The sequence below is a fragment of the Bidens hawaiensis genome, unplaced genomic scaffold (genome assembly GCF_021521415.1).
Source record: "Bidens hawaiensis isolate Kalapana, Puna unplaced genomic scaffold, B.hawaiensis_p1.1 tig00007270_1, whole genome shotgun sequence".
Lineage (NCBI taxonomy): Eukaryota > Viridiplantae > Streptophyta > Magnoliopsida > Asterales > Asteraceae > Bidens > Bidens hawaiensis.
Genome location: NW_027491503.1, coordinates 472,563 through 500,125, shown reverse-complemented (window position 1 = coordinate 500,125; position 27,563 = coordinate 472,563). Strand labels below are relative to the sequence as shown.

General features: G+C 39.8%; 3 protein-coding genes across 4 annotated transcripts; 2 read left to right on the top strand and 1 right to left on the bottom strand.

Moving 5' to 3' along the window:
• The first annotated feature begins 3,167 nt into the window (after positions 1–3,167).
• On the top strand, positions 3,168–8,343 carry LOC143634922 (transcription factor TGA4-like). 2 transcript variants are annotated; one of them, XM_077102879.1, is made up of 9 exons: positions 3,168–3,382; positions 4,035–4,217; positions 5,568–5,639; positions 5,724–5,783; positions 6,070–6,147; positions 6,241–6,301; positions 7,407–7,693; positions 7,771–7,998; positions 8,188–8,343. In XM_077102879.1, the coding sequence occupies exons 2-9, from the start codon at positions 4,059–4,061 to the stop codon at positions 8,341–8,343; spliced, it is 1,101 nt and encodes a 366-aa protein (XP_076958994.1). In that variant the 5' UTR covers positions 3,168–3,382; positions 4,035–4,058. The 2 variants fall into 2 exon arrangements, with proteins under 2 accessions (XP_076958994.1, XP_076958995.1); XM_077102880.1 differs by having other exon boundaries at positions 3,169–3,382; positions 7,422–7,693.
• A 3,746-nt stretch (positions 8,344–12,089) lies between these two features.
• LOC143634894 (ATP synthase delta chain, chloroplastic-like) lies at positions 12,090–12,987 on the top strand. Its single transcript, XM_077102858.1, has one exon. It carries the CDS (start codon positions 12,160–12,162, stop codon positions 12,874–12,876), a length of 717 nt encoding a protein of 238 aa, XP_076958973.1. The 5' UTR covers positions 12,090–12,159; the 3' UTR covers positions 12,877–12,987.
• A 522-nt stretch (positions 12,988–13,509) lies between these two features.
• LOC143634893 (uncharacterized) lies at positions 13,510–14,998 on the bottom strand. The gene has a single exon (XM_077102857.1). It carries the CDS (start codon positions 14,921–14,923, stop codon positions 13,820–13,822), a length of 1,104 nt encoding a protein of 367 aa, XP_076958972.1. The 5' UTR covers positions 14,924–14,998; the 3' UTR covers positions 13,510–13,819.
• Positions 14,999–27,563: the final 12,565 nt, after the last annotated feature.

Sequence of the window (27,563 nt, the reverse complement as noted above, 5' to 3'; positions counted from 1 at the left end):
TATCAATCAACCGCGGGACCCGTTTACTTACCTGGAGAAACTTCCCAACGTGTTAGAACCTATTAATCCAAAGTATGTTATATCAAACATCACATAAAACAAAGTATTTTCATTCACAAACAAAGTTATAAACTATTTCAAGGTTAAGCTTAAGAGTTATAGCTTAATCAAGAAACATCATTCAAATATTTATACAAACCTATTTATGTATTGGTTAATATCATTCTCATTCACAATCAAGGTTTCAAACGCACACCGACGGTACAGGTGAATACATTAACCTTTATAAATCAGTCAAAACATATATATTCTCTATAATATGAACGGTTTGTTTGTCTTAAAGAGTCAGTCAACGTTTACATGAGATTACGTGATCTCTAAAACGTTATAATACAAAGTAGAAAATGAAAGCAACTCAAACCGATTACGCATGTGTCTGGATCCAAACATAACTGTTCAGCCTAAACAGTCAAAGGCTACGTGGTCGCGGGCTAACAGTCATAAGTAGTTCTCCATTAGGGGCTACGTGGCTCGGGGAACACTTTTGTGTGTATAGGGTAGTGGTACAAATCCCAGAAATAGAAATACTTCTGCTGAGCTTGTACAGAAAACTATATTTGTATTGTAACTGTTATTCAAATATTTTGGAGACATACGTGTTCACCAGCACATAGCTAACATATTTTTCCAACTCAATGCAGGTAATTAAGTACTTATAAGAAGTAACAAGGATTGAAGTCGTCATGAAGTTAGAAGCGCGTTACGTGATGGCTTAGCTTTTGTTATCAAAATCCTTGTAATATAAACATACATTTTGTAAACGAATACATGGGTATTTTATTCCCAAGTAATTTTCAATGTAAATTAATATTATATTCAAATCTAAAGTCTTCCGCTAAAATTAACCCATAAACTCTGATATATTTACAAAATAGGTACCAACTATTGGTCATACTTCTAGGCCCTAAGTCGGGGACTCGGGGTGTGACAGGTTGGTATCAGAGCCATCGGTTTCAGCGAATTAGGTATTTAAACATTAGTACCTAAGCTTTAACCTTAAAGTTATTATTATTGTTATTATTGTTATTATTGTTGTTGTTGTTATTATTATTATTATTATTATTATTTCGTAGGGATAAGATAGGATTGGTAAACTTTCTATCCCTAAAACTAATTAAGTACAGATGTCTTATGTTAACTATCTTGGTCATAGACGCCGAGTAGCCATTCGAACTAAACAACACTCATTCGCAACCATCAGATGTGGCAAGTAGCAATAGTTATTACACTAGCTTTTTCAATCAAAATCAACCGATAGTTCCTGTGCAACCCTATGGGAGTCAACCCGTGTATTCTCCTATTCGTGTCATAGAAGCCAATTTTTTATACCAAGATTCTCGTCCGTTTCAACACATCACAAAGGACATCCCTGACCAAATCATGTCTATTTTTAAATCCCAAGAGTTCTTTGTAATGAACCACATGCTCAGTAAAATTATCTAAATAAACTTTACAGCATATCAGACATGGCTCATGGGGATCATTAAAAAAAATTTAAGAATGGCTCACTGTTGACATGTGTTGACATAACCCTTCGATAGGGTTGACGGACAAGAAGTCTTGAGCATGAGGAGTCGGAAGACATTCTAATATATTAAAAATAAAAAGATAGTTAAAGCTATAGAGACAACAAGCCGTCGAAAAAAGGTTTCAAGTTGGCGCTCAAATGTTGCAAATCCCTCCAAAAGTTTGGCCGACCCTATATCGACGATATGTGGTCGATATAGAGCATAAAATTTAGAAATATTTGATCAATAGTATACCAACGAAATGTCGTCGATAAAAGATTACTTCTAGCGACGACTACTATCCTCGATATAGACTTGGTCGCTATAAGGCTACTTTCTTGTAGTGATACCTTTATCTGGCAAGTGGATAGGTCAAACTTCTCTCCCAAACTTGGGTCGATTTTACTATAAAAGGCATTACAAAGCTTTCTGGCTTTAGGAGAGACGGCATCTCCAATATCAAAATCAGGAATAAAGTTGTGCAAAAGAGAACTATTAAACCCCATTAAAATTTCTACAATATATGCATACACCAATATTGATTTGTAGTTTATCAATATATGTATTATAGTTATTTCTTTACTAGTGGTTGAAAGTTCTAGCATCGTGATAAACACTAATGTAAATTTAAGAGTATATTAAAAAGTTGTGTGTATATATAATTCAATTTAATTTAATTGTAGTTTAGTTTAGTTTTATAATATACACAAAGCTATTATACTGTTATTATGAGGAAAACTAGATTTAAATAATCCCAATTAAGAACTATTGGCAAATAATAATCACAATTATCAGGCTGTCTGCTAATGGTTCGATTTTTAACATATTTGTTCCTAACGAGCCACGGCTAATGAAAGCTTAACTTCGTTAGTCTTTGGTCACCGAAAAAACGTAGTTGCTTGAAAACTCAATATTTTTCACCGGAAAGCTCAACCTGAACACCACCACAACCACTTGAACAATTGAAAATCACTGCATACCACTAGCACCTGAACACCACCACTACCATCACCAGCACCTAAACATCACCACCGCTAACATCCACCACCTTCGTTAGAGCCCTAGTTCGCCATTCAAGTAGTTGGGTGCCAGCCGGATTTGCCTCAAACCACAACCCATCTCCATCACAGAGCCGGTGCGACTTATACCACTGCTGACTCTGACGTTGATTCTAGGATCCTGACAACCTCAATAATCAGAGCTTTTACAAGAAAAAGGTTTCTAAATGTCCAATCTAAGGTTACAAATAGGTTTGAGACGAAAATGTTGAGTTTTCTGACAAGAAAAAAGTTTTCCAGCCAAAAATGTTTTTCCGATAACCAGACACTAACAGATTTAAGCTTCTGTTAGTCGTGACTCGTTGAAACAAATATGTTAAAATTGAAACCGTCATCTGTCTACTCGTTAGTTGAGATTGATATATGTCAATATATAGTTTGCGATTAATTAAATCCAAGTTTCCTTATTATAAATGTAATATGATATTAATTGCTTTGTCTTTTTTCGCTCAACAATCCTCAAACTTAAATTTATCACAATGTAAACACAATTATATTGATAATAAGTTGAGTGCTTAATTTGTCAATTCATTTAGGTTGTCTGTTTCTTGGCCAATTGGTGTTTCACTTGCTTTTAAACCCATGATGCTCTTCCTTTTTCTCCAAAGTCATATGATTTGATGCCTTTTTACCCAAACAAACTTTAATCATGTACATCTACTTTAATGGGTTAAATTTCTTGCTTATAAAACCCTCCAAAAATTGCATCTTTTTGGTTTTCGAAGATCTCTTAACCATTCAGATGTTCATGATAAGGTTAGCTCTCTCTCTCTCTCTCTCTCTCTCTCTCAATATATATATATATATATATATATATATATATATATATGTAAACATACATGCATACATATATATAAAAGTTCTCTGGTATTTTTGTTATAATCTGTGTGTTTTGATCTATATACTTTTCATAGGGTTTTGTTTGTGAACTGTGAGTTTCTTCTTTGATATATACAGGTGTAAGTTTACAATTAACATGTATACTCATGTCTATGTGTGTGTAAAGTGAGTGTGTGTGCGGGTATGTTTATCTTGATTTGGAGTGCTATGATCGGTATGTTCTGCAGGCAGTACACAATCATTGGTACTTAGAATATATTTAACTAAACTTTTTGACTTTTACAGTCAAACTAGTAATCATTTAAACTTCAACACTAACACTAACACTAACACTAACAAAATATCGTTTTCATTTACGGAGAAAAATATGATGTTAGTTTATTATTTATTACAAATATAAAAAAAGTTAAACAGAAAAGGTTAAAACAAATAGATTTTTATTTGGACTATGAAGAATACAAGGTTTGAACTTTAAAAGTCAAGGACTTGTATCATTTTATAATATATGTTTCATTTTTATGTTTATCTTGACGTTTTGAGGACTCATGATATACAACGTACCTACCAGGTTCTAAACTTTTAGTGAGTCGATATGGCATCAACGTCAACACAATTTGCGAGTTCTAGAGGGATGGGTATGTTTGATCCTCTACACCATATTAACATGTGGGACGACACGTTTGGATGCAATATCGGATCCAACACGGGTACTTCTTCGATCTCCCAAGTTGATACAAGGCAATCTAATAAGGTAAGATCTGTCATCCATCATCCTATATTAATTCCTAAATCCTACTGTTTTATTTAATAAGTTATACTTACAAAACACATGGGCTTGATTAATTTATTCGCAAAGATCAATCAATCAATCAATCATACCCAGTAAAATCCCACCGACAGCAGAGCTATAGGTAGGGTCTGGGGAGGGTGGGATGTAGGCACACCGTACCTCTATCCAAAGGAATAAAGAGGTGGCTTCCAGAGAGACCCTCGGCTCTAAGAACATGTGTATGAAGCAAAAAAAGGAAATCAAAGTTTAACAGTTATATAAAAACTACTACTAATTATAATAATATTAATAAAAAGGTCACAGTTTAACCGCAATATAAAAGCTAATACTAATAATAATAAAATATGTAAGGGAAATACCATTATGGTATGTGACCTAAATAAGTTAAGTCTAAGCCCTAAGGTATTCAATTCTCTCTAAAAATCCTTAACTTTATTCGCAAAGATGTATATTTGAATCAACGTGGCATATACATATGTGTGTGTGAGAGAGAGAGAGAGAGAGAGAGAGAGAGAGTCTAAGTGTCTTATGGGCCATGTTTCTACTCACCGTTGGCCCAAACATTATTAACAATTCATAAGGACGGCCGTGGTCGAAACATTCATATATAGTAAGAAAGTTAAAAGTAATAGTTATACATGTTTGCGTGATATTAAGATTTTGTTGTTAAAACTAAAAAAATGTATAAAAATCATTTAAATACGAGACATCTAAGTCATACAAGTAAATAGATCTATTCATTGATAAGAAAAAGAAAAAACATGAACGAGGACTGGATTGATGATAATATATTCATATTTAACATGAGGGCATGAGGCCCACTAAGATGTACTTAACGTACATGGGTTTGTATTGTGCTCCTTCCATTAAAATTCAACTACGTTTATGTGGCCCCAGGCCCAATAACAATCCCACGTATACGGTGAATGAAACACTTAAGTGGAGAAAAACTTAAAAACTTCAAATTAAAATAAGGCGAACCAAGTATTTATGTAAGAGTTGAAAGAAACAAATACCTTATTTATCTTAATTAAACATGGAAATTCAAAATTGTGCTTAATTGGCCATGAATGGTCATAAAACACTTACATCATGACACTTAAATCTTAATTAAACTAGTTGGCCAGTGTAAAATTGTTATTATTAGAGGTATATTATACATGACATAGGACACGAAATATAAAGCATATCTATGGGCAACTCAGGCCATATATATTGAGACGGTATATTTTCTTAATTTCTTGTAGTGCGCGCGGGTCTTGTTTTATGCAATATTTCATCTCTAACATATCAGTTTGTTGCGCTCTTTAGATTCAGTACAATTCTCAGGAATCGCTAGGACCTTCGTCGGACAATCAAGAAGCAAAAACCATGTCTGATAAGGTAACATATTCCTTCATTCGCTTTTGTTGATCTTATATTGTTTAATTAACCTAGCTGTGTGTATATTTACTCGTCTACATATAGTTGCAAAGAAGATTAGCACAAAATCGAGAAGCTGCGCGTAAAAGTCGTTTAAGGAAAAAGGTATGTCTATAGCTTTAATTTAGATCTTCCATCTCAATAATCCTATTTACTAGTCGCTCTAGTAGACCGTATGGCCAACAATGAATACTGAATAGGAAACACTCTTCCTTAAAGAATATTTAAGGAACAGTGTTCCTTGGTCACATATTAAACAATAATTCATCATCGTAATGAGGATTCTTCACTCACAAGTCACAATAATATACTCGTATCACATATGTGAGCGGAGAATCTTTCTGTATTGTAAAGTGCACAAATGGTATTGTTGATGCATTGTACTTCGTAGGCATATGTTCAACAATTAGAAACAGGTCGTTTGAAGTTGGCGCAATTGGAGCAGGAGCTTGAGAGAGCTCGACAGCAGGTAAATCATTGAAAGATTCATTTTTAAAAACAACTTTAGCCTATGTTTCATTTTATCTCAATCCAAAATTTTACATTGCTTGATTGATTGTAGCGTGCATATGAAGGTTTACTAAGTACAAGCAATGGTTTATTATCTACTAATGTAAACTCAGGTATAGTATGGCCGGTGTATATTAAAATTTTAGAGTTAAGTGTCATTTTAGTACCTGTGGTTTAAACAACTACGCAACTTTAGTACTTTTTTTGAATTTTTCGCAACTGGCTACCTCAGTTTTCTAAAACTTGCAATTATAGTACTTTTTCCTAACATCGTTTACTTTTCTCCGTTAAGTCAGGGACAATTTGGTAATTTTATTATATTATTTATTTTTCTATTTTCTTATAATCAAAATCTCCCTTTGTCTGCCTTCTTTCTAGTTTCTATCCCTCCACTACAATCACAATCTCACACACAATAATAGACCCATATTCTTCATCTATCTCTAACCATCACCACAACCATTGCAAACAATCACCGCAATAATTTTGATTTCATGAGATAAACCGGTTTACTCGTATCTAGGGTTTTACCCGAAGGTCAACCATCATTGCTATACATCTACCTAACAACCACGCCGCGATATAACCACCACCACAGCCGTCGCCGGCACCACCACAACCGCCACTATCATCACACCTCTACCACCTCAAATCCGGCACAACCAAACTCGGCCACCACCACCCACATCCCCTTCCCGTCGTCTTCCCCTATTGCTCCTCTGTACATATTCGGAAGAACCCAACTCCAGTTCTTCATCATGGAGACTGAAATTCAACGAAATTAGGGGTTTTCTAGTGTTGATGAAGGTGCAGTTCCATGGAGAATCCATTGACTTGGGTTAGATTAGGGATTTTCTAGGGTTTGGGAGATTAACAAACTTGTAAGGTTTTTGAAAGTTTTACTCACAAAGAAACAGAGAAAAGGATTCGGGTATTAGGGTTAATAAATGGGATATTATTATCAGCAGTTTAAAGAAAAAAAAAACACCAAAGTTACTATTATGCCCTTGATTTAACGGACAAATTAAACGGGTTAACGAAAAAGTACTAAAACGGCCAGTTTTTTTAACATGGGGTATCCAGTTGCGAAAAATTCAAAAAAAGTACTAAAATTGCGTAGTTGTTCAAACCACATGTACTAAAATGGCACTTATCTCAAAATTTTATATACTAATCAACTCTTCCTATGGATTTTTTACAAGTAGAGTGTTGATCTAGACTACTTATTTGTAGGCGTCGTTGCATTTGAAATGGCGTATGATTTATGGGTTGCCACACAACAAAAAATGGACAATGAACTTAAGGAGGCGTTGCAAAGTCAAGTAAGCGAGCTTGAGCTTCGTATGTTCGTAGATAGTGGCTTGAACCACTACTATGAGCTTTTCCAATTGAAAGCTAATGTTGCGCAAGCCGATGTATTTTATCTGATGAATGGGACATGGAGATCGCCTATTGAAAGATTCTTCCAGTGGCTTGGTGGACCACAACCATCAGAGCTCCTATACGTAAGAGTCTCGACTTTGAAACGCTCATAAATGTTGTAATGGTAATTTCACGCATTGTACTTGATTTTTTTGTGTAGATGCTAATGCCACAACTTGAGCCATTATCGGATGCACAACTCGTGAGTGTCTCGACTTTGAAACACTCTTGTAGACAAGCCGAGGATGCGCTGAGTATAGGAATGGAAAAGCTTCAACAGACTCTCGCTCAGGGCATCACCATCGACATAACCGGAGTTGGAAGTTACAATTCGCAGATGAATATGGCAATGGAAAGGCTTGAAGGAATAGAAAATTTTTTGAATCAGGTAAGTTCTTCTAATATTAATATTTTTACTATAGTTACATTATAGATTTATACATGGTTCAACTTGCATCATAATAATGTTTTATACATTAAAAATTTTACAACACAAATTTTATATAATATATAACTCGCCTGACATTTAGAAGTTAGATATAATCTTTGTCCCAACTAATACCGAAAGAACTCGCAGGCAGATCACTTACGACAGCAAGTGTTGCAACAAATGTCTCGAATTTTAACCACACACCAAGCTGCAAGAGGGTTGCTCGCATTAGGGGAGTACTTTCAACGTCTTCGCGCACTAAATTCACTTTGGTCAGCTCGTTTTCGTGAACCCACAAGTTAGAACTGCGTTCGCTCTTGTGAGCCTACAAGTCACAGCCAAATTTACCTTGGCCATGTGAACTTATGGGATATGTAACAGTATTTGTTTTACTGGTTTATATATTCAAAGCATAGAAGTTATTATGTTTGCCTAAATATGTACATACAAATTCAATCTATATGAGAGTGGTTTTTTTGAGTTTGTTACAATCATACCTAACAATAACCCCAACTTTTTCATCTATTTATCATAAACGGATAAAAAAACATGCTTGCTATGTAAACTATATCGAGTGTGAGTGTGAGTGTGAGTGTGAGTGTGAGTGTGAGCGTGAGCGTGAGTGTGGTACTATAATGATATAATGAGCTAAACTGAACCGATATCAACTGAACACTATTGGTACCCGTGCTGGTACCGACAAGTATAATTACCCGTGCCGGTATCACAAATATATTTCATAAGTTTTGTCTTTCTATTAGACTGACTGCTATGGACGCCGACGGGATCCAATTTGGGCGCCGATGGGCGCGGAACACCACCAAGGGACGCCCTTGGTGGGGGTGCGGTGAAGGTTGGGGTCGTCCGAACGCCGGGCACGCTTGGTAATTTTTGTGAGCCCTCTCTCTCACCATCTCTCACACACAAATACATACATACATGTGTGTGTGTGTGTATATATATATATATTTAGGATTGATTTCTTTTGAGAACCACTTTGAGTTTTAAGAACTCAACGTAACAATTTTTTTTTTCGAATTTTTTTTACACATGTGTAATTCGTAAGTGTAAGTGATGTACAAAAAATTACGGTATTTTTTTACACACCGAATCGACTTTTTACACATGTATAACTAACGTTTAAACTTGTGTAATTATCAAAATTACTTATTCTCTCTCCTGCTACATTTTTTAATTACAGTTGATCTCAGCACATGTTTCATATCATTTAATTAAATGTGTGGTCCAAAATTGAGTTCTTAAAGTTCTTAGAACTCACCATGGTTCTCAAAATAACCATTCCCTATATATATATATATATATAGAGAGAGAGAGAGAGAGAGAGAATAAGATCATGAGAGAACTTTTTTGAAATTGAGAACTATGAGAACTATTTTGGACCACAAAAAACTCAAAAATAAAAAAAACACAAAAATGAAAAAAGTTAAAAAAACCAAAATTCTTATTTTAACATCCCGGTTTCATTAAAAAAACTCGGTTTAGCCAAATTATATACACATATGTATAATATATACAATATATACAATTTAAGATAAATGACACTGTACATATGTGTATATTACGTAACTAAAGATTAAATAAAATTATACATATGTGTATAATACGACGTTTTTTTATTATTTTTTTAATGAAACCGGAATGAAATATAAGAAATTTTGGATTTTACTTTTTTAAAAATTTTTGTTATTTTTTGTTTTATGATTTTTTTAAATATTTTTTTCAAATGTGTTTTTAGTGGTCCAAAATGGTTCTCAAAGTTCCCAATTTGCAAAGGGTTCTATTAGGATCCTTACCATATATATATATATATATTAGGTTCATTTCAGAAGTGTTTTTATTGTAAGAAGTGCGAGAAGTCATTTCAACCAATCAAATTTTTTTTTTTAAGTTATGTAAAAGAGTATACTAGTAATATGTTCAAGTGTTTTATTTTGGTAACAATTAAATGTAGGAGGAGGTTTCAAATCATATTATTTGTTTTTCTTTGTTTATATAAATTCAAAAAACTTTCAAACTAATTCATCAAACCATTTCCATTATCCTAATTTTCAAGCATCACTGTCACTAATTATTATTGAAGCAAAAAATGACTAATTCGATTATAATATTCAGATGACCTACACAACAAATAGACCGTATACACAACCATAGACACCGCTACACATTAATAAATTACTTACACAATAGTCCCATTAACTCCACACGGAAAACGAACTAGATATACCTACACAAGCAACAAGCCTAAACATTAAATAATTTGCAGATTACCTAAATAAGCATACACAATAAACAAACTACATACACAAGAAGCTCAATAAACCTACACAACATACAACTTGCATACACAACTAGTCACCCCTACACATTAAAAATTACTTAAACAACAATCTCATTAAGCCTAGATATAACACAAATTGAATACACCTACAAAGGCAACAAGCCTACACATAAAACAACCAGCATATTACCTAAATAAGCATACGCAATAAATAAACCACATGCACAAGAAGCTTTGTAAACCTACACAGTTAACAACAGAGCAACCACGGATGCCCCTACATAGTAACAAATTACAACATGCTCATTAACCCTACACACAAAAAACAAAGAAAAAAACCGCGTACACCCCTACACAGACAATAAACCTACACAGATAACAATCTACATATTAGCTAAAAAAGCATACACAATAAACAAATTAGATACACAAGAAGCTCTAAAATCAATTTTAGATGTATATAAAAACCCTTTTTTTGTCCGGACAATTATGTCTCCGTAATAAACACAATGAATAATTATTAAATCCATGTATATAACTATTTTATTTGAGATGATAAGAGATATATGTTAAGAAACATAGAATAGTCAGAAAAGTCAAAATCCTCAATTTTGTAGTTGGCGAATATGATGGTAGATAGTGTATGCAATTTGTTATGATTAAAGCATAAAATGGGGAAACGGCTTAATGAACAGAGATCTAATTTAATAAGCCTAAACCCAAAAGTCACATATATCTATACTATATATAATGTATGAAAGAAGGGCAAATTGAGACACCTTGATTTTAAGGGATTTACAAGTCAATCAACACATGGTATAACCTTTAATACATCTAGGATAAGGGAAAACTTGTCAAGTAAAAAAGTCATATACCGTTATTAAATAATATTTACAACATTGATCCCTTTACTTTGTTTAAGTTTTGTAAATTTTAAAAATAGTTACAACTATGATTCTTGATCTTTCACTCTTATATTATTTTTATTTTCATTTTTGACTTAACTTCCCTCATGATTTTTAAACATTAATAACTTTTTCATACGCTAATATTTTTTTAAAGAAAATTACATCATAAAAACGAGCATGTTTTTCTCTTTAATTTGAGTATCATATTGTTATAATTTGTTTCATTTAAAAAAATAACATTTTACGTAGGGGCGTTTGTGGTCTGTTTACGATAATTTTATAAATTAAACCGTGAGTCAAACCGTTAGTAACAGGTTTTTGTTGTCTAAAAAAGCAAAACGAACCTTTGATAATTGAAAACGACCAGCCAAAACTTAATGAAAAAAATCAATGGTGAAATCGAACCAATGACCGCTTTGAACATTTTTCGGTTTCAAATCGAATAACGAACGTCCACAAACTTGTTACATGATTGCAAAGGTATGTGTTTCCCGCTGCATCGCGCGAGCACCCGTCTAGTCCTTTTTAATGTATAAAACATATTAAAAATATTTGTCTTAACCACTTAGCCACTTTTATTGCATAACCTTGATTAAACACAATCAATGGTTCATATCTATTTCTCGCTATAATTTCATTTCTCGTTAACATAGCGGGACATTATAGGTTGGGGCTTCGATGCCTTCGGTGCTTACGTGGCATTGACGTGACACTGTGGAGGGGTATCAATGCCCCTCATCATAGAGACAAGTCTTATTATACCGAGTGTAGATATCATACATGTAACGTAACGAACCAAACCGATACCGATCACGTGCCCACCCTATTAGCTCCTCCTTCACAAAATACTCGAACTTCATTTTCATCCCCAAACTCACTCACCTTATCCTCCGCTCACATCCACCGGTAAATATGGCAGCCACCGCCGCCGTCACCGTCACCGTCGCGTCTGCCACCACCACTCTTCAAAAACCTTCGGTCACATTTCAATCTCGCTATCCTCAAATTCACTTCGTCAATTCCCCAAACCTTTCATTCTCCGGCGGCCTAAGACTCCATAACCTAACCGTCAAAATCAAAACTAGATCTCTCCGACGCCGCCGCTGCACAATGGCCGATTCCGCCGCCGGAAGCTACGCCACCGCTCTTGCGGAACTCGCAACCGCAAACGGAACCCTAGCCGCCACCGCAGCCGACGTCGAAAAACTCGATAAACTCTTCTCCGACGAGTCCATACTTAACTTCTTCATCAGTCCGATCGTAAGCCTAGACCAGAAACGAGAACTCATCGATGACGTCACCTCTTCCGGAACACTCCAGCCGCACGTGTGTAACTTTATTAATATATTGATTGAAAGCAAACGGATTGATTTGATTAAGGAGATGGCGGTCGTGACCTCAGTTGTGCAGCTGGAGAAGCAGCATTTGGCGCAGATTGCGAAGCAGGTGCAGAAACTGACCGGGGCGAGGAATGTGAGGGTTAAGACAGCGATTGACGAGTCGTTGGTGGCAGGGTTTACGATTAGGTATGGGAATGCGCTGTCGAAGTTGATTGATATGAGCGTCAAGAAGCAGTTGGATGATATTGCGGCTGAGCTTGAGATTGGGGATATCGCGATTGCTGTATGATTGATTGATTGATAATCGAGTTTGTTGTTATACATATATAATTTTGTTATTGTAATGCCCGTTGAGTTGATACCAGTCTGAAAGTTGGTTCAGTTGTTCTTGGTGCATACATTCATTGTTAATTTGCTTGATTTGGTTGCCATGTGTGAATTAGGATTCTATGGCTACTGATCCTCTGAAGCCGGTTCTTATGGATTAAATCCAGCGACGTTAACCCCCTGCCGTCGGCCACCTACCATTACCGCCCCATAACACCGCTCCACCGTGGTTTTGGCTGTTTTCTCTGCCACTTCGGACCGGCTAACGGTTAACGCATGCAACATTTTGCCTCATGCATATTTTAAGAGAACTAGTTAAGTTTGATAATAGTATCTTTCACTAATATATTTATAAACATATATAATACCAACCATTAGGGATTGAAAAACCTTTACCAAGCTGAAATTTTGAAGGCGAATTCGGCTTGTACAGCTGAAGCTCGATTGTGGCTCAGTGGGCCGACTTGGAATTCGAACAACAGAAAGGACAATGAAGAAAGTCAAGAAACCATATTCCTGTCACTGATTCTGGCCATCTCAAACGAGAAAGATGAAGAAATTGAAGTCTGATGAGTGATGATTATTGCATGAGGTCGAGCTGGTGCTTGAATTTAAATCGTTTTCGTTACTATTGCCCAGATTTCAGTTTATCTCATCACTATTGCTGGGAACTGAGTTTCATTCGACTCGCCTGGTTCATTTTTATTCTCCACGGAAATAGCAGAAATAAGATTCTGGCTTATTTAGGTGATCCTTGATATATAAGAAAGGAACACAAGAACCATAAATTACATTCATATTCAAAACTACCATCTTGCAAAAAGTATTCAAGCTAAGATAAAAATACTATGCGGTCAATGGTGAGCATTAGCAAGGCACAAAAACAGACATACACATATATCTGCCTAAATCTTCTTGGTATAACTATCATACAACTGATCCGGCAACTCTTCCTTAAACCGCTCCACGACATTCTTCACAAAATCCTCATCCGAAAAACACATAACCGAATGCAGCTCCCGAGTCAACACCCCTTTCTCCTTCAACACCAGATAAACCCTATACCTCGGCTTCACCCGTTTCTCCAAACTATACATCAAAAGACTCCCACGCGTCGACAACCACGCCGGCGTCAACCCAAGCTCCTCCACAAAAAAACTCAACCCTTTCCTCAACCTCTCCTCCGAATGCGTAAGACACAACGGCTGCCGGTTCACAATCATAAAAATATCCGAATCCAACCACCCAAAACTCCGAAACACCTCAAACTTCCTCCGTAAATTCAAACTATTCAACGAACAAAGCGCCGATAACCCGTACGAAAACATACTCGAACCCGGCGTAATCCCAAACACCCGTTCCACTTCAATCAGTTTCTCCTCCAACCGCAACGGGTTCTGCGTAACCAGCCTCGGGTTTCTCAGTATCAGCTTCCGAATATCGTCAACCGAAACGCCATACTTTTTCAACAACCCCAGATTCGTTCTAAAATATCTTCCGTAAAACGGAAAATGTGACTTCAAAAAGGCCTTAACAATCTTCTCTTTACTCCCCAAAATACTCATTAACAGATTAATCGTGGGCACAATTGAAGTGGTTAAGCTTCGAAGTAACATATTATGATCTCTATTAATAACTGTAACAAGATCTTGCTTCGAAAACCCTAATTCGGAAAGAACTTTGAATTTGGGGGCTAGGGTTTTATCGACGTTACGTAATAATATGTTGGGGTTGGATAAAATGACGGATTTGATCTGGGGTGAGGTTAGATTGTAGGATTTGAGGAAGTTGATGACGGATTGTGGGTTTTTGGGGGTGGTTAAGTGGCTTAATTTGGTTGAGACTGATGTGGCTTCTGGGTTAGAGAGTTTGAGAGTGTTGGTGAGGAAGGGTATCATGAAATGATCGGGTGTGGTGGAGAGGTGGAGGAGGTTGTAGAGGTAATGGTGGCCATGGGTGGTGGTGATGGTGGTTCTGTAAATGGACTGCATTTGATGAAGATGAAACATTGGGCGGCGATTTGGTGGTTTGAGAGTGTTGTAGCCGATGATGCTTTTTCTTATGACTAGAGGTTGGAAGTATTGTAAACGTTTTGGCTTGCTTTGGTTCGGTTATTTGGTCTCGTTTTAAACTTAAGTGACGATAACTGATTTGGTGACGATTAACCTACTTTGAGTTTTTTTATACCTTTAGTGTTATCACACTTTTTTGTTGAGAATTAAGTGTTATTAGAGGTTCAAGTTCTTTTATGATGTTGTGATATGTATTTTTTAAGAAACGTGGATCGGCTCACTGGTAGACGATCAACTTTCCTCGGGTATGAGTATGCTATATCACCGATGGTTCCCCGGAGTATTAATTCTTCCACCTACAAAACGAGCAGCCCGTGAACTTACCCCTCAGAAAGGGACAGAGGGGTCCTCTTTGGGGTAACCCTCCGGTGTGAGAATAAGAGATTGTAGGAGAATAATAATAATAATCTGAGAGTGAGTAAGGATTTAGAGTGTATTTTCTTGCTTACCTCCCCTTGTGGAGGTGGTGTGGTATTTATAGTGTTAGGGTTTCCAATGATTGGGCTCAGATCCCATTAGGGCCTTTTTGGCCTCCTCCTATTGCTTCGCGCCACGTGTCCTTAGGACACCTGGTGCTCCTTCATTGATTATTCTCTGACCAAGGTATTTCACCTGACCCATGTGCAATCACGTGGTAGCACATGGGTTTTACTGAGTTGTCCACCTTTCATTGGCAGCTGTCAACATCAGCATATTCTTTATTCCTTAAAGGATACCTTCTGGAAGGTTGTCTGATGAGCACAATCAGGGTTGTCCTTATCCTGATTTGGATAAGGACGAGGTTGATTATGTGCATGTGTGATATGCGCCTATCCTGAGGATGCGCGAGGTCTTCTCTTTATTCTCACGCGCAGATGTTTCATGCGCAGATGTGATATGCGCAAGCATATGTAATATGCGTGAGCATATGTGATATGCGCCACGCGCAGATGCGCCACGCGCAGATGTGATATGCGTGAGCATATATGATGCGTGAGCATATGTGATATGCGCCACGCGCAGATGCGCCACGCGCAGATGTGATATGGGTGAGCATATATGGTGCGTGAGCATGTGATACGCGTGAGCATATGTGATGCGTGAGCATATGTGATATGCGCCATGCGCATAGGTTTTTGGCTTTGTGCCTTCATGACATCTTGATTTCAAGCCTCTTGTCTATATCTTGTGGTTTGACCCGCCCCGCTCGATGTTAAGGCGGGTGCATACCTCTTCAAGCCCCCCTAGTCTAATGTGTGTCTTGTCTCGCGCGAACGAGGTAAGATATATATTAGACTTAATAGTTTGCTCTTTTAATAGGGTTTGTCTTTTCTTTTTTATTTCTCATCGTTGCGCGAAATTCTATCCTTTTGGTTGAAATGAATCGTCCATGTACGTGGTTGGTTGGTGCTGACATGCGTCAGAGATGGAGACATGTGTCAGACTTTTCGTGTGCTCGAGGTGCTACAGTTGCCTTTCATGTCTCCTCACACAGTGTCAGGAACACGTGTCGCACTCGTGTTGGCCTGCACCTGCGAGTGGGGGCGCGTGAACTCTGATCAGTACCTGTTTCTTTCTCTCTCTTGGGCCTATAAAAGCAAGCCTTTTGAGTGGTTTTTCTTCATCTTCATTGTTATTTCAGAGCTTTTTCTTTCCTTCAATTTTCATTCCGATTAAGAGCCTGTCTTTTGCTTCCAGATTTCCGTTCTTGAAGTAACCGCTGTTTGATTCACAGTTGTATGTCTGATAACCCAGACACCACAATCTCCCCCAGCAAACGCCGTGTAAAATCATTAGTCATGTCCACTTTGAAGAAGACCGGCAAGGGAAAACGGGCTGCCGAGGCCTCGTCGGAGGAGGTGGGGAAAAGCAAAACAGTGAAGAAATGGGATGAGATTCCCTGCAAACTGAAACAGTCTGATTTCGACAATCTCATCGCCTCTCAGGGTTTTCTCCCTGAGTACGGCTGTCTGCTCCCGGCGGCCGGGCAAACGGCGGCAGATCCGCCCACCGGCTATATCTCCTTATACTGTCACTTTTTCACCCACTGTAACCTTCGTCTCCCGATGACAAGATTCATGGGTGCGCTGCTTCAGTTTTATGGGATTCACATATCCCAAGTCCATCCTTGTGGACTAGTGCGCATGACTCATTTTGAGTTTATGTGCAAAGCTCAGCGCGAGGAGCCCACCCCTCGGCGCTTTCAATATTTTTACAAGCCAAAAATCCAAGATTCTTGGTTCTCATTCATACCTCGCAGTCAGAAGGTTAAGTGCTGCACTGTTTCCTTCAAAAGCCTTCATGACTGGTCTGAGAAATTTTTTTATATTAAGGCTGGTGTGATTCCCATCCGCATGACCATGCGCGCGATCACTTATGCGCCCGCGGATGAGAATGTTCTTAAAAACCCAACTGGCACATGGGTTAACAAGTTGACTGCTGAACCATCCCCCGCCAAGAATATTTGCGAGGAGGCGCTGGTGGGGGTTGGTATGAGCAAGAGGTGGACCGACAGCGCGACTGAGCCCGTCGTCCAAGTTGATGGCTTAGGTGAGTTATTAGCTCATTGCATTATTTCTGCGCGAATATAATTCGTTCTGCTGATATCATTTGTCTTGTATTATGCAGTAAGCAAGGAATACGTCCACGCCGCCTATGATGAGCATATGGAGGGTGGCTCTGTCGCGCTGGGCGCTGGGGAAGTTGCTTTCCCCGATCGCTTCGATGATATGTTCATCCCTGTTGATTTGGGATTTTGCTTTGACAGCGATGCGACTGGTAAGCCTTTGTACTTATGCTTATGCCTTTAGAATACCAAATTTGGTTAACATTTCTGTTGCACGTATTGTAGATGCGCTCGAGAACTATGAGCTGGAGCTCGCGGAAGAAGAGGTGGAGGAAGAAGCTGAGGCGCCACAACTCAAGCGCAAAGCTAAAGGGAAAACTGGCGCAGGGGCCAGTAAAAAACAGAAGAAAAATGATGCCCCTGTTGCTCAGGATCCTCCTACTCAAGCGAAGGGACTTGAGAAAACCAAGGGGTTTACCTCCAAGTTTTCCTCGTCTTCTTTGCCTCGAGGTGTGGGCAGTCCTCCTGTCCACACGAGGTATGGTGCCGCCACCTCATCTCTTCGCGCGGTGGACAAGGGAAGCGGCGTTGCGCCTGCTGTTTCATCTTCTCCCACAGGTATACTTTGTTTATATTTTGTGGTTTTATGAGCGTGATTCCGATAGAGTTATTAATGAATCTTTGCTCACTCAAATGTTTGTAGAGCCGGCGACTTTGGTGGCTCAACCTCAGGCGCAGCAAGGTACCGAGGCTGCGCCGAAGGTTGCTTTGAAGTCCCCTGTTTTACCCTTGAATAGGGGGAAAATGGACTTCATGGCGATGCTCAACTCGCGGACGGCGGTGCGCCAAGGTATATATTGCGCTTTGATTTTCTGACTTTTTCCTTTAGATCAAGTCATGAATCATTTCTCTTTGGTTTTTTCATAGGAATTATAGCTGGCACACAAGCTGCTGGTGGCACTGCTGGCGCCGGCGCCGTTAGTTCTGCTCCTGCTCCTACAAGCACTGAATCTCCTCTCATTGGGATTACTAAGGAGCAGGAGACCATTTTACGCGCTGATCTAACGGCGTCGAGACCTCCCTCACCTCCTCCTGCGCGCAGCCCTCCTCGCGAGACTGTTTTTGATTTTTCCAAGTCGCAGGAGAAAAGACCAAAACTACTAAAGCTAACACACATTGCGCACTACTCCCCAGCAACGACGCCAAAATTTGACGTGAGGTCGAAGACTCACTCAAAAATAAACCAAATACAACTAATTAGATAGCGGTAAGTGGGTATCGAACACCGGGAGTTTGTGGAAAATATGTTACTAAGTAGCTTTGTAATTTAACTATATTAAACTAAATGCAGAAAATAACTTCAAAGATTTGTTTGATTGGTTTGATTAACAAAAAGAACTAAAAACACTTTAACGAGTTTTAAACAATATGAGAACATATGCCTTCCCTCGGTTTCAGGTTTCTATGACTGTTAAAGTAAATGTTTAATATGAGATGAACTATAAAGATATAGTTCGTTCTTATACGAACGATTGTGATAATTGAAGACTAAGTACTTCGATTAGAAACGCAAGGTAATCACTCAAATATCAATTAGTTTATCCAACCCCGAATCCCCCCCGATTAATCTCGATTGCTTATAGCACCAAGAACTGACGCTTTAGAACACGAACTCAACAAACTAACAATCTATCAATCAATTCATAAACACCATAACAATGAAATCAATAAGATCAAACTATTATCTCAGAAATTGCATAAGCATTCAATCAAACATTCATAAATAAACCTTACAATCCGAGGGAAAACACAAAGGGATTTAGCCGAACATAATTCGGTTCATCATTCCTTCAATTAAATCATGAATAAGAATCAAAATCAAGTCTCTAATTATTACTACACTCACAATAATGTTCTTGGACCCAAAAATCGCCTCTAGGTCATCTCCCAGTGATAGATATGTGAAAAGACAATGAAAAATGGATTAAAAACAAAGAAAAACGGAAGTTACAGCTCTCGGACCGTGGCCCACGGTGACCACCGTGGGCCACGGTGGTCTCCACGGTCTACCAAAGCTCACGGTACGGTGTAAACTGTCATTTTTGGTCAGTTGGATCGTGGACCACGGTCCAGACCGTGGCCCACGGTGAAGCTCTTTCTCATTTTCTTGTTTTCTTCATATCTTTCTCGTTTCAACTCCGTTTTCTTCGCCGTTTTCGCCCACGTTCTCGTGATTTCATCCTCTATCTCCTCATACCTGCATATAACCACACAACAGTAGTTATCTTGTTCCCATGAAACTAACACTTAATACATAGATTTTTATATCATTTAAGTACACTTACGGGTCATCCTCCGATGCACCCGTCATACTTAAGTTCTGAGCTGAATCTGTTAAGTGTGTTTGATATTAAAGTTGGTTGTGCAATGACCAATCCTAACACTGTTTCTAGTAATAAAGCCGTAACGAGTTGTGTGATGTTTGAAAACGAGGCTAGATCTACGACAAAGCCTCCAAAGCTAATGAAGTGGGATTGTGATTTTGATGAGTTCAAATGGAGATTTAAGAACTATCTTAAAATCATTGACTACAATCTTATTAGACCATTTGAACAAGGACCTTACTGTCCTATGGCTACTACTACTGATGGTGATGTTCCTAAACTGGTTGCAGATTATGATGACACTGATAGAAGATTGTTTGCTGAAGACAACAAAGCCTTTGGTGTTCTTAGTGTGTGCCTCTCGAGGGAAATTGCTTTAACTCTAAGAGGTTACACTACTGCTAAGACACTTTGGGATGCCTTGGTGAACAAGTTTGAATGCAACTTGGAAATGAGAAACATCAGGATAGGGATGTTGAAATGAGAGTTCAAACATGTTTAATCATGTTCAAGGAGAAACTATAGCTAGTCTCATCTCAACATTTGAAACTTTGATCACTAAAATTAACAGTTCTGGTATTGAATATGATCAAATTGAGATCAATGACAAGCTGCTCAACTCTTTTCCTTACTCCTGGAACAACAGTGTTATAAAAATCAAAAGAACCACCAACCTACCGATTACCAGTCTTGCTGACTTGACCTCTATCATAAAGTCATTTGAAATGGACGAAAAATTAAGGATGGGAAATCACATAAGTTCTCTTTTCAAAGCTGGTATGACTACTGGATCTGGTATAAGCACGTCATTCATAAGCCAAGCTCACACTTGTAACATCATAAAAGTTTCGGATCAAAAATGCCAAGTTTCAAAAGTTAAAGGACCAAAAATGAAAAATTCTAAACTCCAGGGTTTAAAATAAAAATTCTGATTTTCCTGACCCATCGTGATGCATGATGGATCAGAAGGCAAATCCATCGCGATACACGATGGGTCATCTGACAGGTAAGACACGTGGCACAACGTTCTCCACGTGTCACCACGTGGCATCACGTCTGCCACGTGTCGCCACGTGGCAAGCTTATATGGCTGGTCATCAGTCTACGTCGTGATACGCGACGGGCTGATCAAGGGGCCATCGTGTATCGCAATGGGACCCCTGATCAGCCTATAAATAGAGGGCTTTGGGCTCTCTCTCCCCTCACATCAAAACATCAGCACTTTCATTCTCTAAATATACTCCCTCTCACTATCTCAAAGTACGTGCAAATGTTCCTCGATTTCCGTGCCCATTCCCTCGTGTTTCGTGCCATTAAACCAACAAAATCTCGACGATTCCAAAGACGTTATCTCAAAGAAGGTGCTGCCAAGAGACATCCCGACGACCCGCCTCGATAAATGTGCCGACGAGTGGAGAAGTATTGGCGTGCCTCGTTTTGCGTGCAAAGTGGTGTTGATTGTAACACCCCGACCAAAGGCGGATTATACATCGGGGCGCCACATATTGCTTCATTACTCGCGACACTATTGGTGTCAATATTTATTAATACACATTTTATCGCGCACGCGCAGCGGGGAAAATAAAGAACATAAATCAAACATAAATCAATATATTATAAATTATAACATTCAAACAACATGAACTTGTCTTGATACATTTTAATTCTAGGTCCAAAAGTAAAAACGTCCTACGTGTCCACAAGCTCCAAAACAGCTACTGCAAACCTGAACATGTGTTAAAATAAACGTCAAACACTTGCGTGTTGGTGAGAAATCAAGTTTAATACAATACATAGATAATCATAAATCTGCGCGCAACACGTGTATGTCTAGAGTTTAACAAGGGTGTAATCAGATTGTGATCAAGCCTAAGATAGTTCATAGATCATAGTTCAATCCATGCTCCCAATTGAGCATAAAAACGAGAAAACATCTGTGCAAGTGTAAACAAAGAAAACCGTAAACGATAGGTCTCCCGTGTTCAACTAATGGTACCAACGGAACTGCGGAATAGGCCGAACAAAGCGGTTAATGATACACACATACAAATAAACAGCCAAGTAAACGTCCTCAACACATGGGATACTGCGCGACTAAAGTTCATAAACAAGTTTAAGACTCAAGTTTTGTATGAACACATGAACATCCCAAAGCATTTAAAATAAAAAGGGATTAGATACGAGATAACTCACATGATAAACGATGCGGTGATAGATAAAGCAAGAACCAACTTTAAACAAGCACAAGTTAACCTATAAATAAGATTATTGTTTTAACGATTGGTTTTAAGTCTTGATTATAAGTTAGCATAATTAATAAGTAAACTATTATATATAATATATATTACCGGAAAAGCAGGAAGAACAAGGAGGAAGACGGAGGCAGAGAGGGGGGCGGCAGGAGGACAACGGCAGAGAGCAAAAAGGGAGGAAGAGATAATAAGTGTAGTGTGTGAAGTGTTAAGAAAATACTACTATTATTTATAGAAAAACCCTAGGAGACATAATCCCTAGAAAAGGGGAAAAGATCTTAAAAAAGCAAAAGATATCAAAAAGCATAAGAATCCAAAAGCAAAAGATATCAAAAGATATGGCAGCTGCAGGGGCAAGATAAAGCTGTCAGGGAAACAGTAACAGGCATGGGCGGTTCAGATAAAGGTACTGGATAAAGCTTGGCAAAAGCAGATCTCAAAAGATAATGTCAGTCACTTTTTCTACCAACCAATGGGGGTTGGTACGCATGCTGCGCCGAAAGTAACTATTCAGACATTAGATAGGTTAGGTCAACAGCACAGAAGATAAGACAACACAAAAGCAAACGGCTAGATTTAAACAGAAGATACAAGGGTTAAGCGCGGGAAGGCTGAGTGCGCGAGCGCGAAGGCTGGCACAACAATCCTTAGCGCACTGCGGGAAGAATCACAAATCCTTAGCGTGCTGCGTGAAGAACTAGAATTCTAAGCGCATCGCGGGAAGAACATACATTCTTAGCGCATTGCGGGAAGAACATGCATTCTTAGCGCGCTGCGAGAAGAGTTCTCTTCACGCATCGCAGGAACAAGATGTCTTCACGCAGGCTTCCATGTAAGGAGTCTGGCGCGTGGAGCTGCAGACATCCTTAGGCGGGAAGAACCAAAGGACAAGCAAAGAGGAGAGGGAAACAAGGCGCAAGGGCGGGACGGCGACAAGAGGGAAAAGAAGGCGGAAAGAGAGAGGGAAAGAGGCGGGAAGGAAAATATATATTATTATTAAAAGTAAAATATAAGTATAAATATTAAATAATAAAAGAGAGATCGGGTCAGAGAAACGGGTACCTGGGTCGGGTCGGATCGGGGCAGATGTCACAGTCTCCCCTACTTTAAGAAATTTCGTCCCGAAATTTATCTCGAAGTAGGTTGCGCAGAGAACAGGTGCGGGTACTTGATCTTCATTTGATCTTCCCTTTCCCATGTAAACTCGGCTCCGCGCTTGGACTCCCAGCGAACTTTCACGATAGGGATACGACTGCGCTTGGTTTGCTTAACCTCGCGATCCATAATCTCAACAGGCTTCTCAATGAAATGCATGGATTCATCAACTTGAACTTCATCAAGTGGAATGTGAAGGTTCTCGTCAGCTAAACACTTCTTGAGATTGGAAACATGGAACGTTGGATGCACATTACTGAGCGCGAGCGGCAGGTCAAGTCTGTAGGCAACTTTTCCCACACGCGCGAGAATCTTGAATGGACCAACATAACGAGGAGCAAGCTTACCCTTCTTCCCAAAGCGGACAACACCTTTCCAAGGCGACACTTTGAGGAGAACAAGATCACCAACTTGAAATTCGAGAGGCTTTCGCCTACGATCTGCGTAACTCTTCTGTCGGCTTCTGGCAGTCAGCAAATGATCACGGATCTTGGCGATTTTATCGGTTGTCTCTTGAACAAGTTCGGGTCCTGTGATTTGAGTTTCACCCACTTCGCTCCAACAAATCGGGGAGCGGCATTTACGACCGTAAAGTGCTTCAAATGGGGCCATACCGATACTGGAATGATAGCTGTTGTTATAAGAAAACTCGATCAAAGGCAGGTGTGAATCCCAATTACCTCCAAAATCAAGAACACAAGATCGGAGCATATCCTCGAGAGTTTGAATAGTTCGCTCAGACTGACCGTCAGTCTGAGGATGATATGCCGTACTCATGTCTAAGCGAGTTCCTAGCGCAGATTGGAGAGATTTCCAAAAGCGAGATATAAAACGGCCATCGCGATCGGATATGATGCTCAAAGGAGTACCATGGCGGCAGACGATTTCCTTGACATAAAGCTGCGCGAGATGCTCAACACGGTAGTTTTCACGAATGGGCAGAAAGTGAGCAGATTTAGTCAATCGATCCACTATTACCCAAATGCTATCATGTTTGCTTGCTGTCAAAGGTAACTTGGTAATAAAGTCCATCGCTATACCTTCCCATTTCCACGTAGGAATTTCTGGTTGTTCGAGCAAACCAGATGGGCGTTGGTGTTCAGCTTTAACTTTAGAACAAGTCAGGCACTTAGCTACGAACACAGCAATATCCTTTTTCATGCCAGGCCACCAATAAGTAATGCGCAAATCCTTGTACATCTTATCAGCGCCAGGATGAATAGAATATCGAGATTTGTGCGCTTCACTCAGGATATCAGCGCGAAGATTCTCATCAAAGGGAATCCAGATGCGATTAAGATAACAGAGAATTCCACTCAGATTAGGGACAAAGAGTGCTTCCGCGCCACACGCTAACTCGGCGCGAAGGTTACCATTACTGATGAATGCGCGCTGCGCGTCACGAATACGCGATTCAAGGTTGCTTTGAATCGGCGCGAAGTGAAGCTGGGTGCGCGGCAAGATACAGTTAAGTTGGCAGGGTTTTCGGCTGAGCGCATCGGCTACCACATTAGCCTTACCAGGATGATACCGGATCTCACAATCGTAATCGCTGATGAGTTCGTTCCATCGGCGTTGCCTCATGTTAAGTTCCTTTTGATCAAAGATATGCTGAAGGCTTTTATGGTCAGTGTAGAGGATACACTTAGTACCATAAAGGTAGTGTCTCCAGATCTTCAAGGCAAAAACAACTGCACCAAGCTCGAGGTCGTGAGTTGTATAATTCTTTTCATGAACCTTGAGTTGCCTTGATGCGTAAGCGATAACCTTGCCTCGTTGCATAAGAACACAACCGAGACCTTGGTTGGATGCATCGCAATACACGACAAAATCATCATTACCCTCAGGTAGCGCAAGAACAGGAGCTTCACACAACAAACGCTTGAGCGTCAGAAAGGCTTCTTCTTGCTTCGAGCCCCAAATATATGGTTTACCTTTGTGCGTTAGAGCTGTTAAAGGCAAAGCGATCTTTGAGAAGTTCGAAATGAAACGCCGGTAATAACCAGCTAAGCCCAGAAAGGAACGGATCTCAGAAGGAGAGGATGGCGTAATCCAGTTCTTGATTGCTTCAATCTTGGATGGGTCGACATGAATACCCATCTTGTTTACAACATGACCAAGAAACTGTACTTCATCAGACCAAAATTCACACTTGGAAAGCTTAGCATAGAGTTGCTCGGCTCTAAGCTTTTGCAATACCAATCGGAGATGTTGCTCATGCTCGGCCTTGGTCTTAGAATACACCAGAACATCATCGATAAACACGATCACGAATTTATCCAAGAAAGGCCTACACACCCGATTCATAAGATCCATGAAAACGGCGGGTGCGTTGGTTAAACCGAAGGACATGACCAAGAATTCAAAATGGCCATAACGAGTTCGAAAAGCAGTCTTCGGAACATCTTCATCGCGGATGCGCAACTGGTGATAGCCAGAGCGGAGATCAATCTTCGAGAAACAAGAGGCACCTTGGAGTTGATCAAAGAGGTCGTCAATACGCGGTAAGGGATACCGGTTTTTAATGGTGAGTTTGTTCAATTCGCGGTAATCTATACACATGCGAAACGATCCATCTTTCTTTTTAACGAACAACACCGGAGCACCCCAGGGCGAAGAGCTAGGGCGAATGAATCCTTTAGCAGTCAACTCTTGAAGTTGGCTGGCCAATTCTTGCATCTCAGCGGGTGCAAGACGGTAAGGAGATTTAGCAACGGGGGAAGCACCAGGGACAAGATCAACACGAAACTCGACTTCACGAGCGGGAGGGATACCAGGAAGATCATCAGGAAAAACTTCAGGAAAATCACGCACAACAGGGATATCGCGAAGCTTCTTTCCTTCATCGGGTTTAACCACATGGGCTAGAAATGCAATACACTTCTTCCGCATGAGTCTTTGGGCTTCGGCGCAAGACATAAGTTTAAGACCACTGGAGGGTTTTTCGCCGTAGATATGAAGATCACCATTTTCTCGAGGTATGCGAATCAATTTCTTGGCGCAAATAACTTCGGCGCGATTCTTCGAGAGCCAGTCCATACCAATGATAACATCAAAGCTTCCAAGAGGCATAGGGATGAGGTCGATCAGAAAATCGTTTTCGTTAAGGTTAAGCGTGCAATCTTTAATTACCGAGTTTATTAAAACAGTTTCGCCATTAGCCAATTCAACTGAAAAATCTTCTTTTAAGTTATCGCGCGGTCGCGCAAGCTTCCGCTCAAAGGCGCGAGAGATAAAACTTCTATCGGCGCCAGTATCAAAAAGCATAGATGCATAAAATCCGTTAAGCAAAAATGTACCATTAACTACGTCGTTATTCGCTTGCGCTTGGTGCGCGGTTATGTTAAAAGCTCGGCCACGCGTCACTTGGTTCGAAATTTGGTTCACCGGATTCGCTTGAGTAATCTGAACTTGTAGCCTTGGGCACGCGTTCCGGAAATGACTTGGATCACCGCAGTTAAAGCACGATCTGGGTCGTGGGTTTTGGTAAGTTGGCTGTGGGTTCTGCGGGTAGGCTGGTGGTGTTGGCGCAATCGGATTGGAGGGAGGGGTTCTACAGTACTCAACGGAGTGACCTACGCGGCCACATCGGTTACATTGTCGACACGGGACTTGAGGTGGGTGATGAAGTCTACAGGTTGGGCAAAAGGGTTGGTTTCCTGTGTAAGGTTTCTTAGTTGGCGGGGCAGGGAGTGCGGGGTTGGTTAAGGCATAGTTGTGGACTACAGGAGGTGCTGGGTAGGTTGACAGTGGGTTAGGCGCGTAAACTGGAGGTTGATAAATGGGTTGTTGGGTAATGGGCGGGTTGGTAAGCGCATAGGCTTGTCTGCGCCTACGTTTCTGGTTATGGTTTGAGGGTTCTGGTTTGGTTTCTGTTGGTTCAGGGACAGTCTTGGGTTTGGTCTTCTCAGTTCCCCGCAGGAACAGGGTTCCTGCTCTGACATGGTTGTCGCTGAGCACAGCGGCCAATTCGATGGCGTCAGAGAGGGTTACTGGGTTTCTGGCCCATACAGAATCTTGAATTTCCATGGGGAGACCCCCAAGGAATTTCTCGATGGCTCGGCGGGAAGGGGTAACAAGGTGAGGGACCAGTAAGCTCAGCTCGTGGAAGCGCGTCGCGTACTCGCGCGCTTCGCCGCTGTATTGCTTCAAGTTCCAGAATTCTTCCTCCAGGCGCTTAACTTCGTTGGGAGGGCAGAATTCTCGCGTAAGAGTTTCCTTGAATTCCTCCCATGTCATGC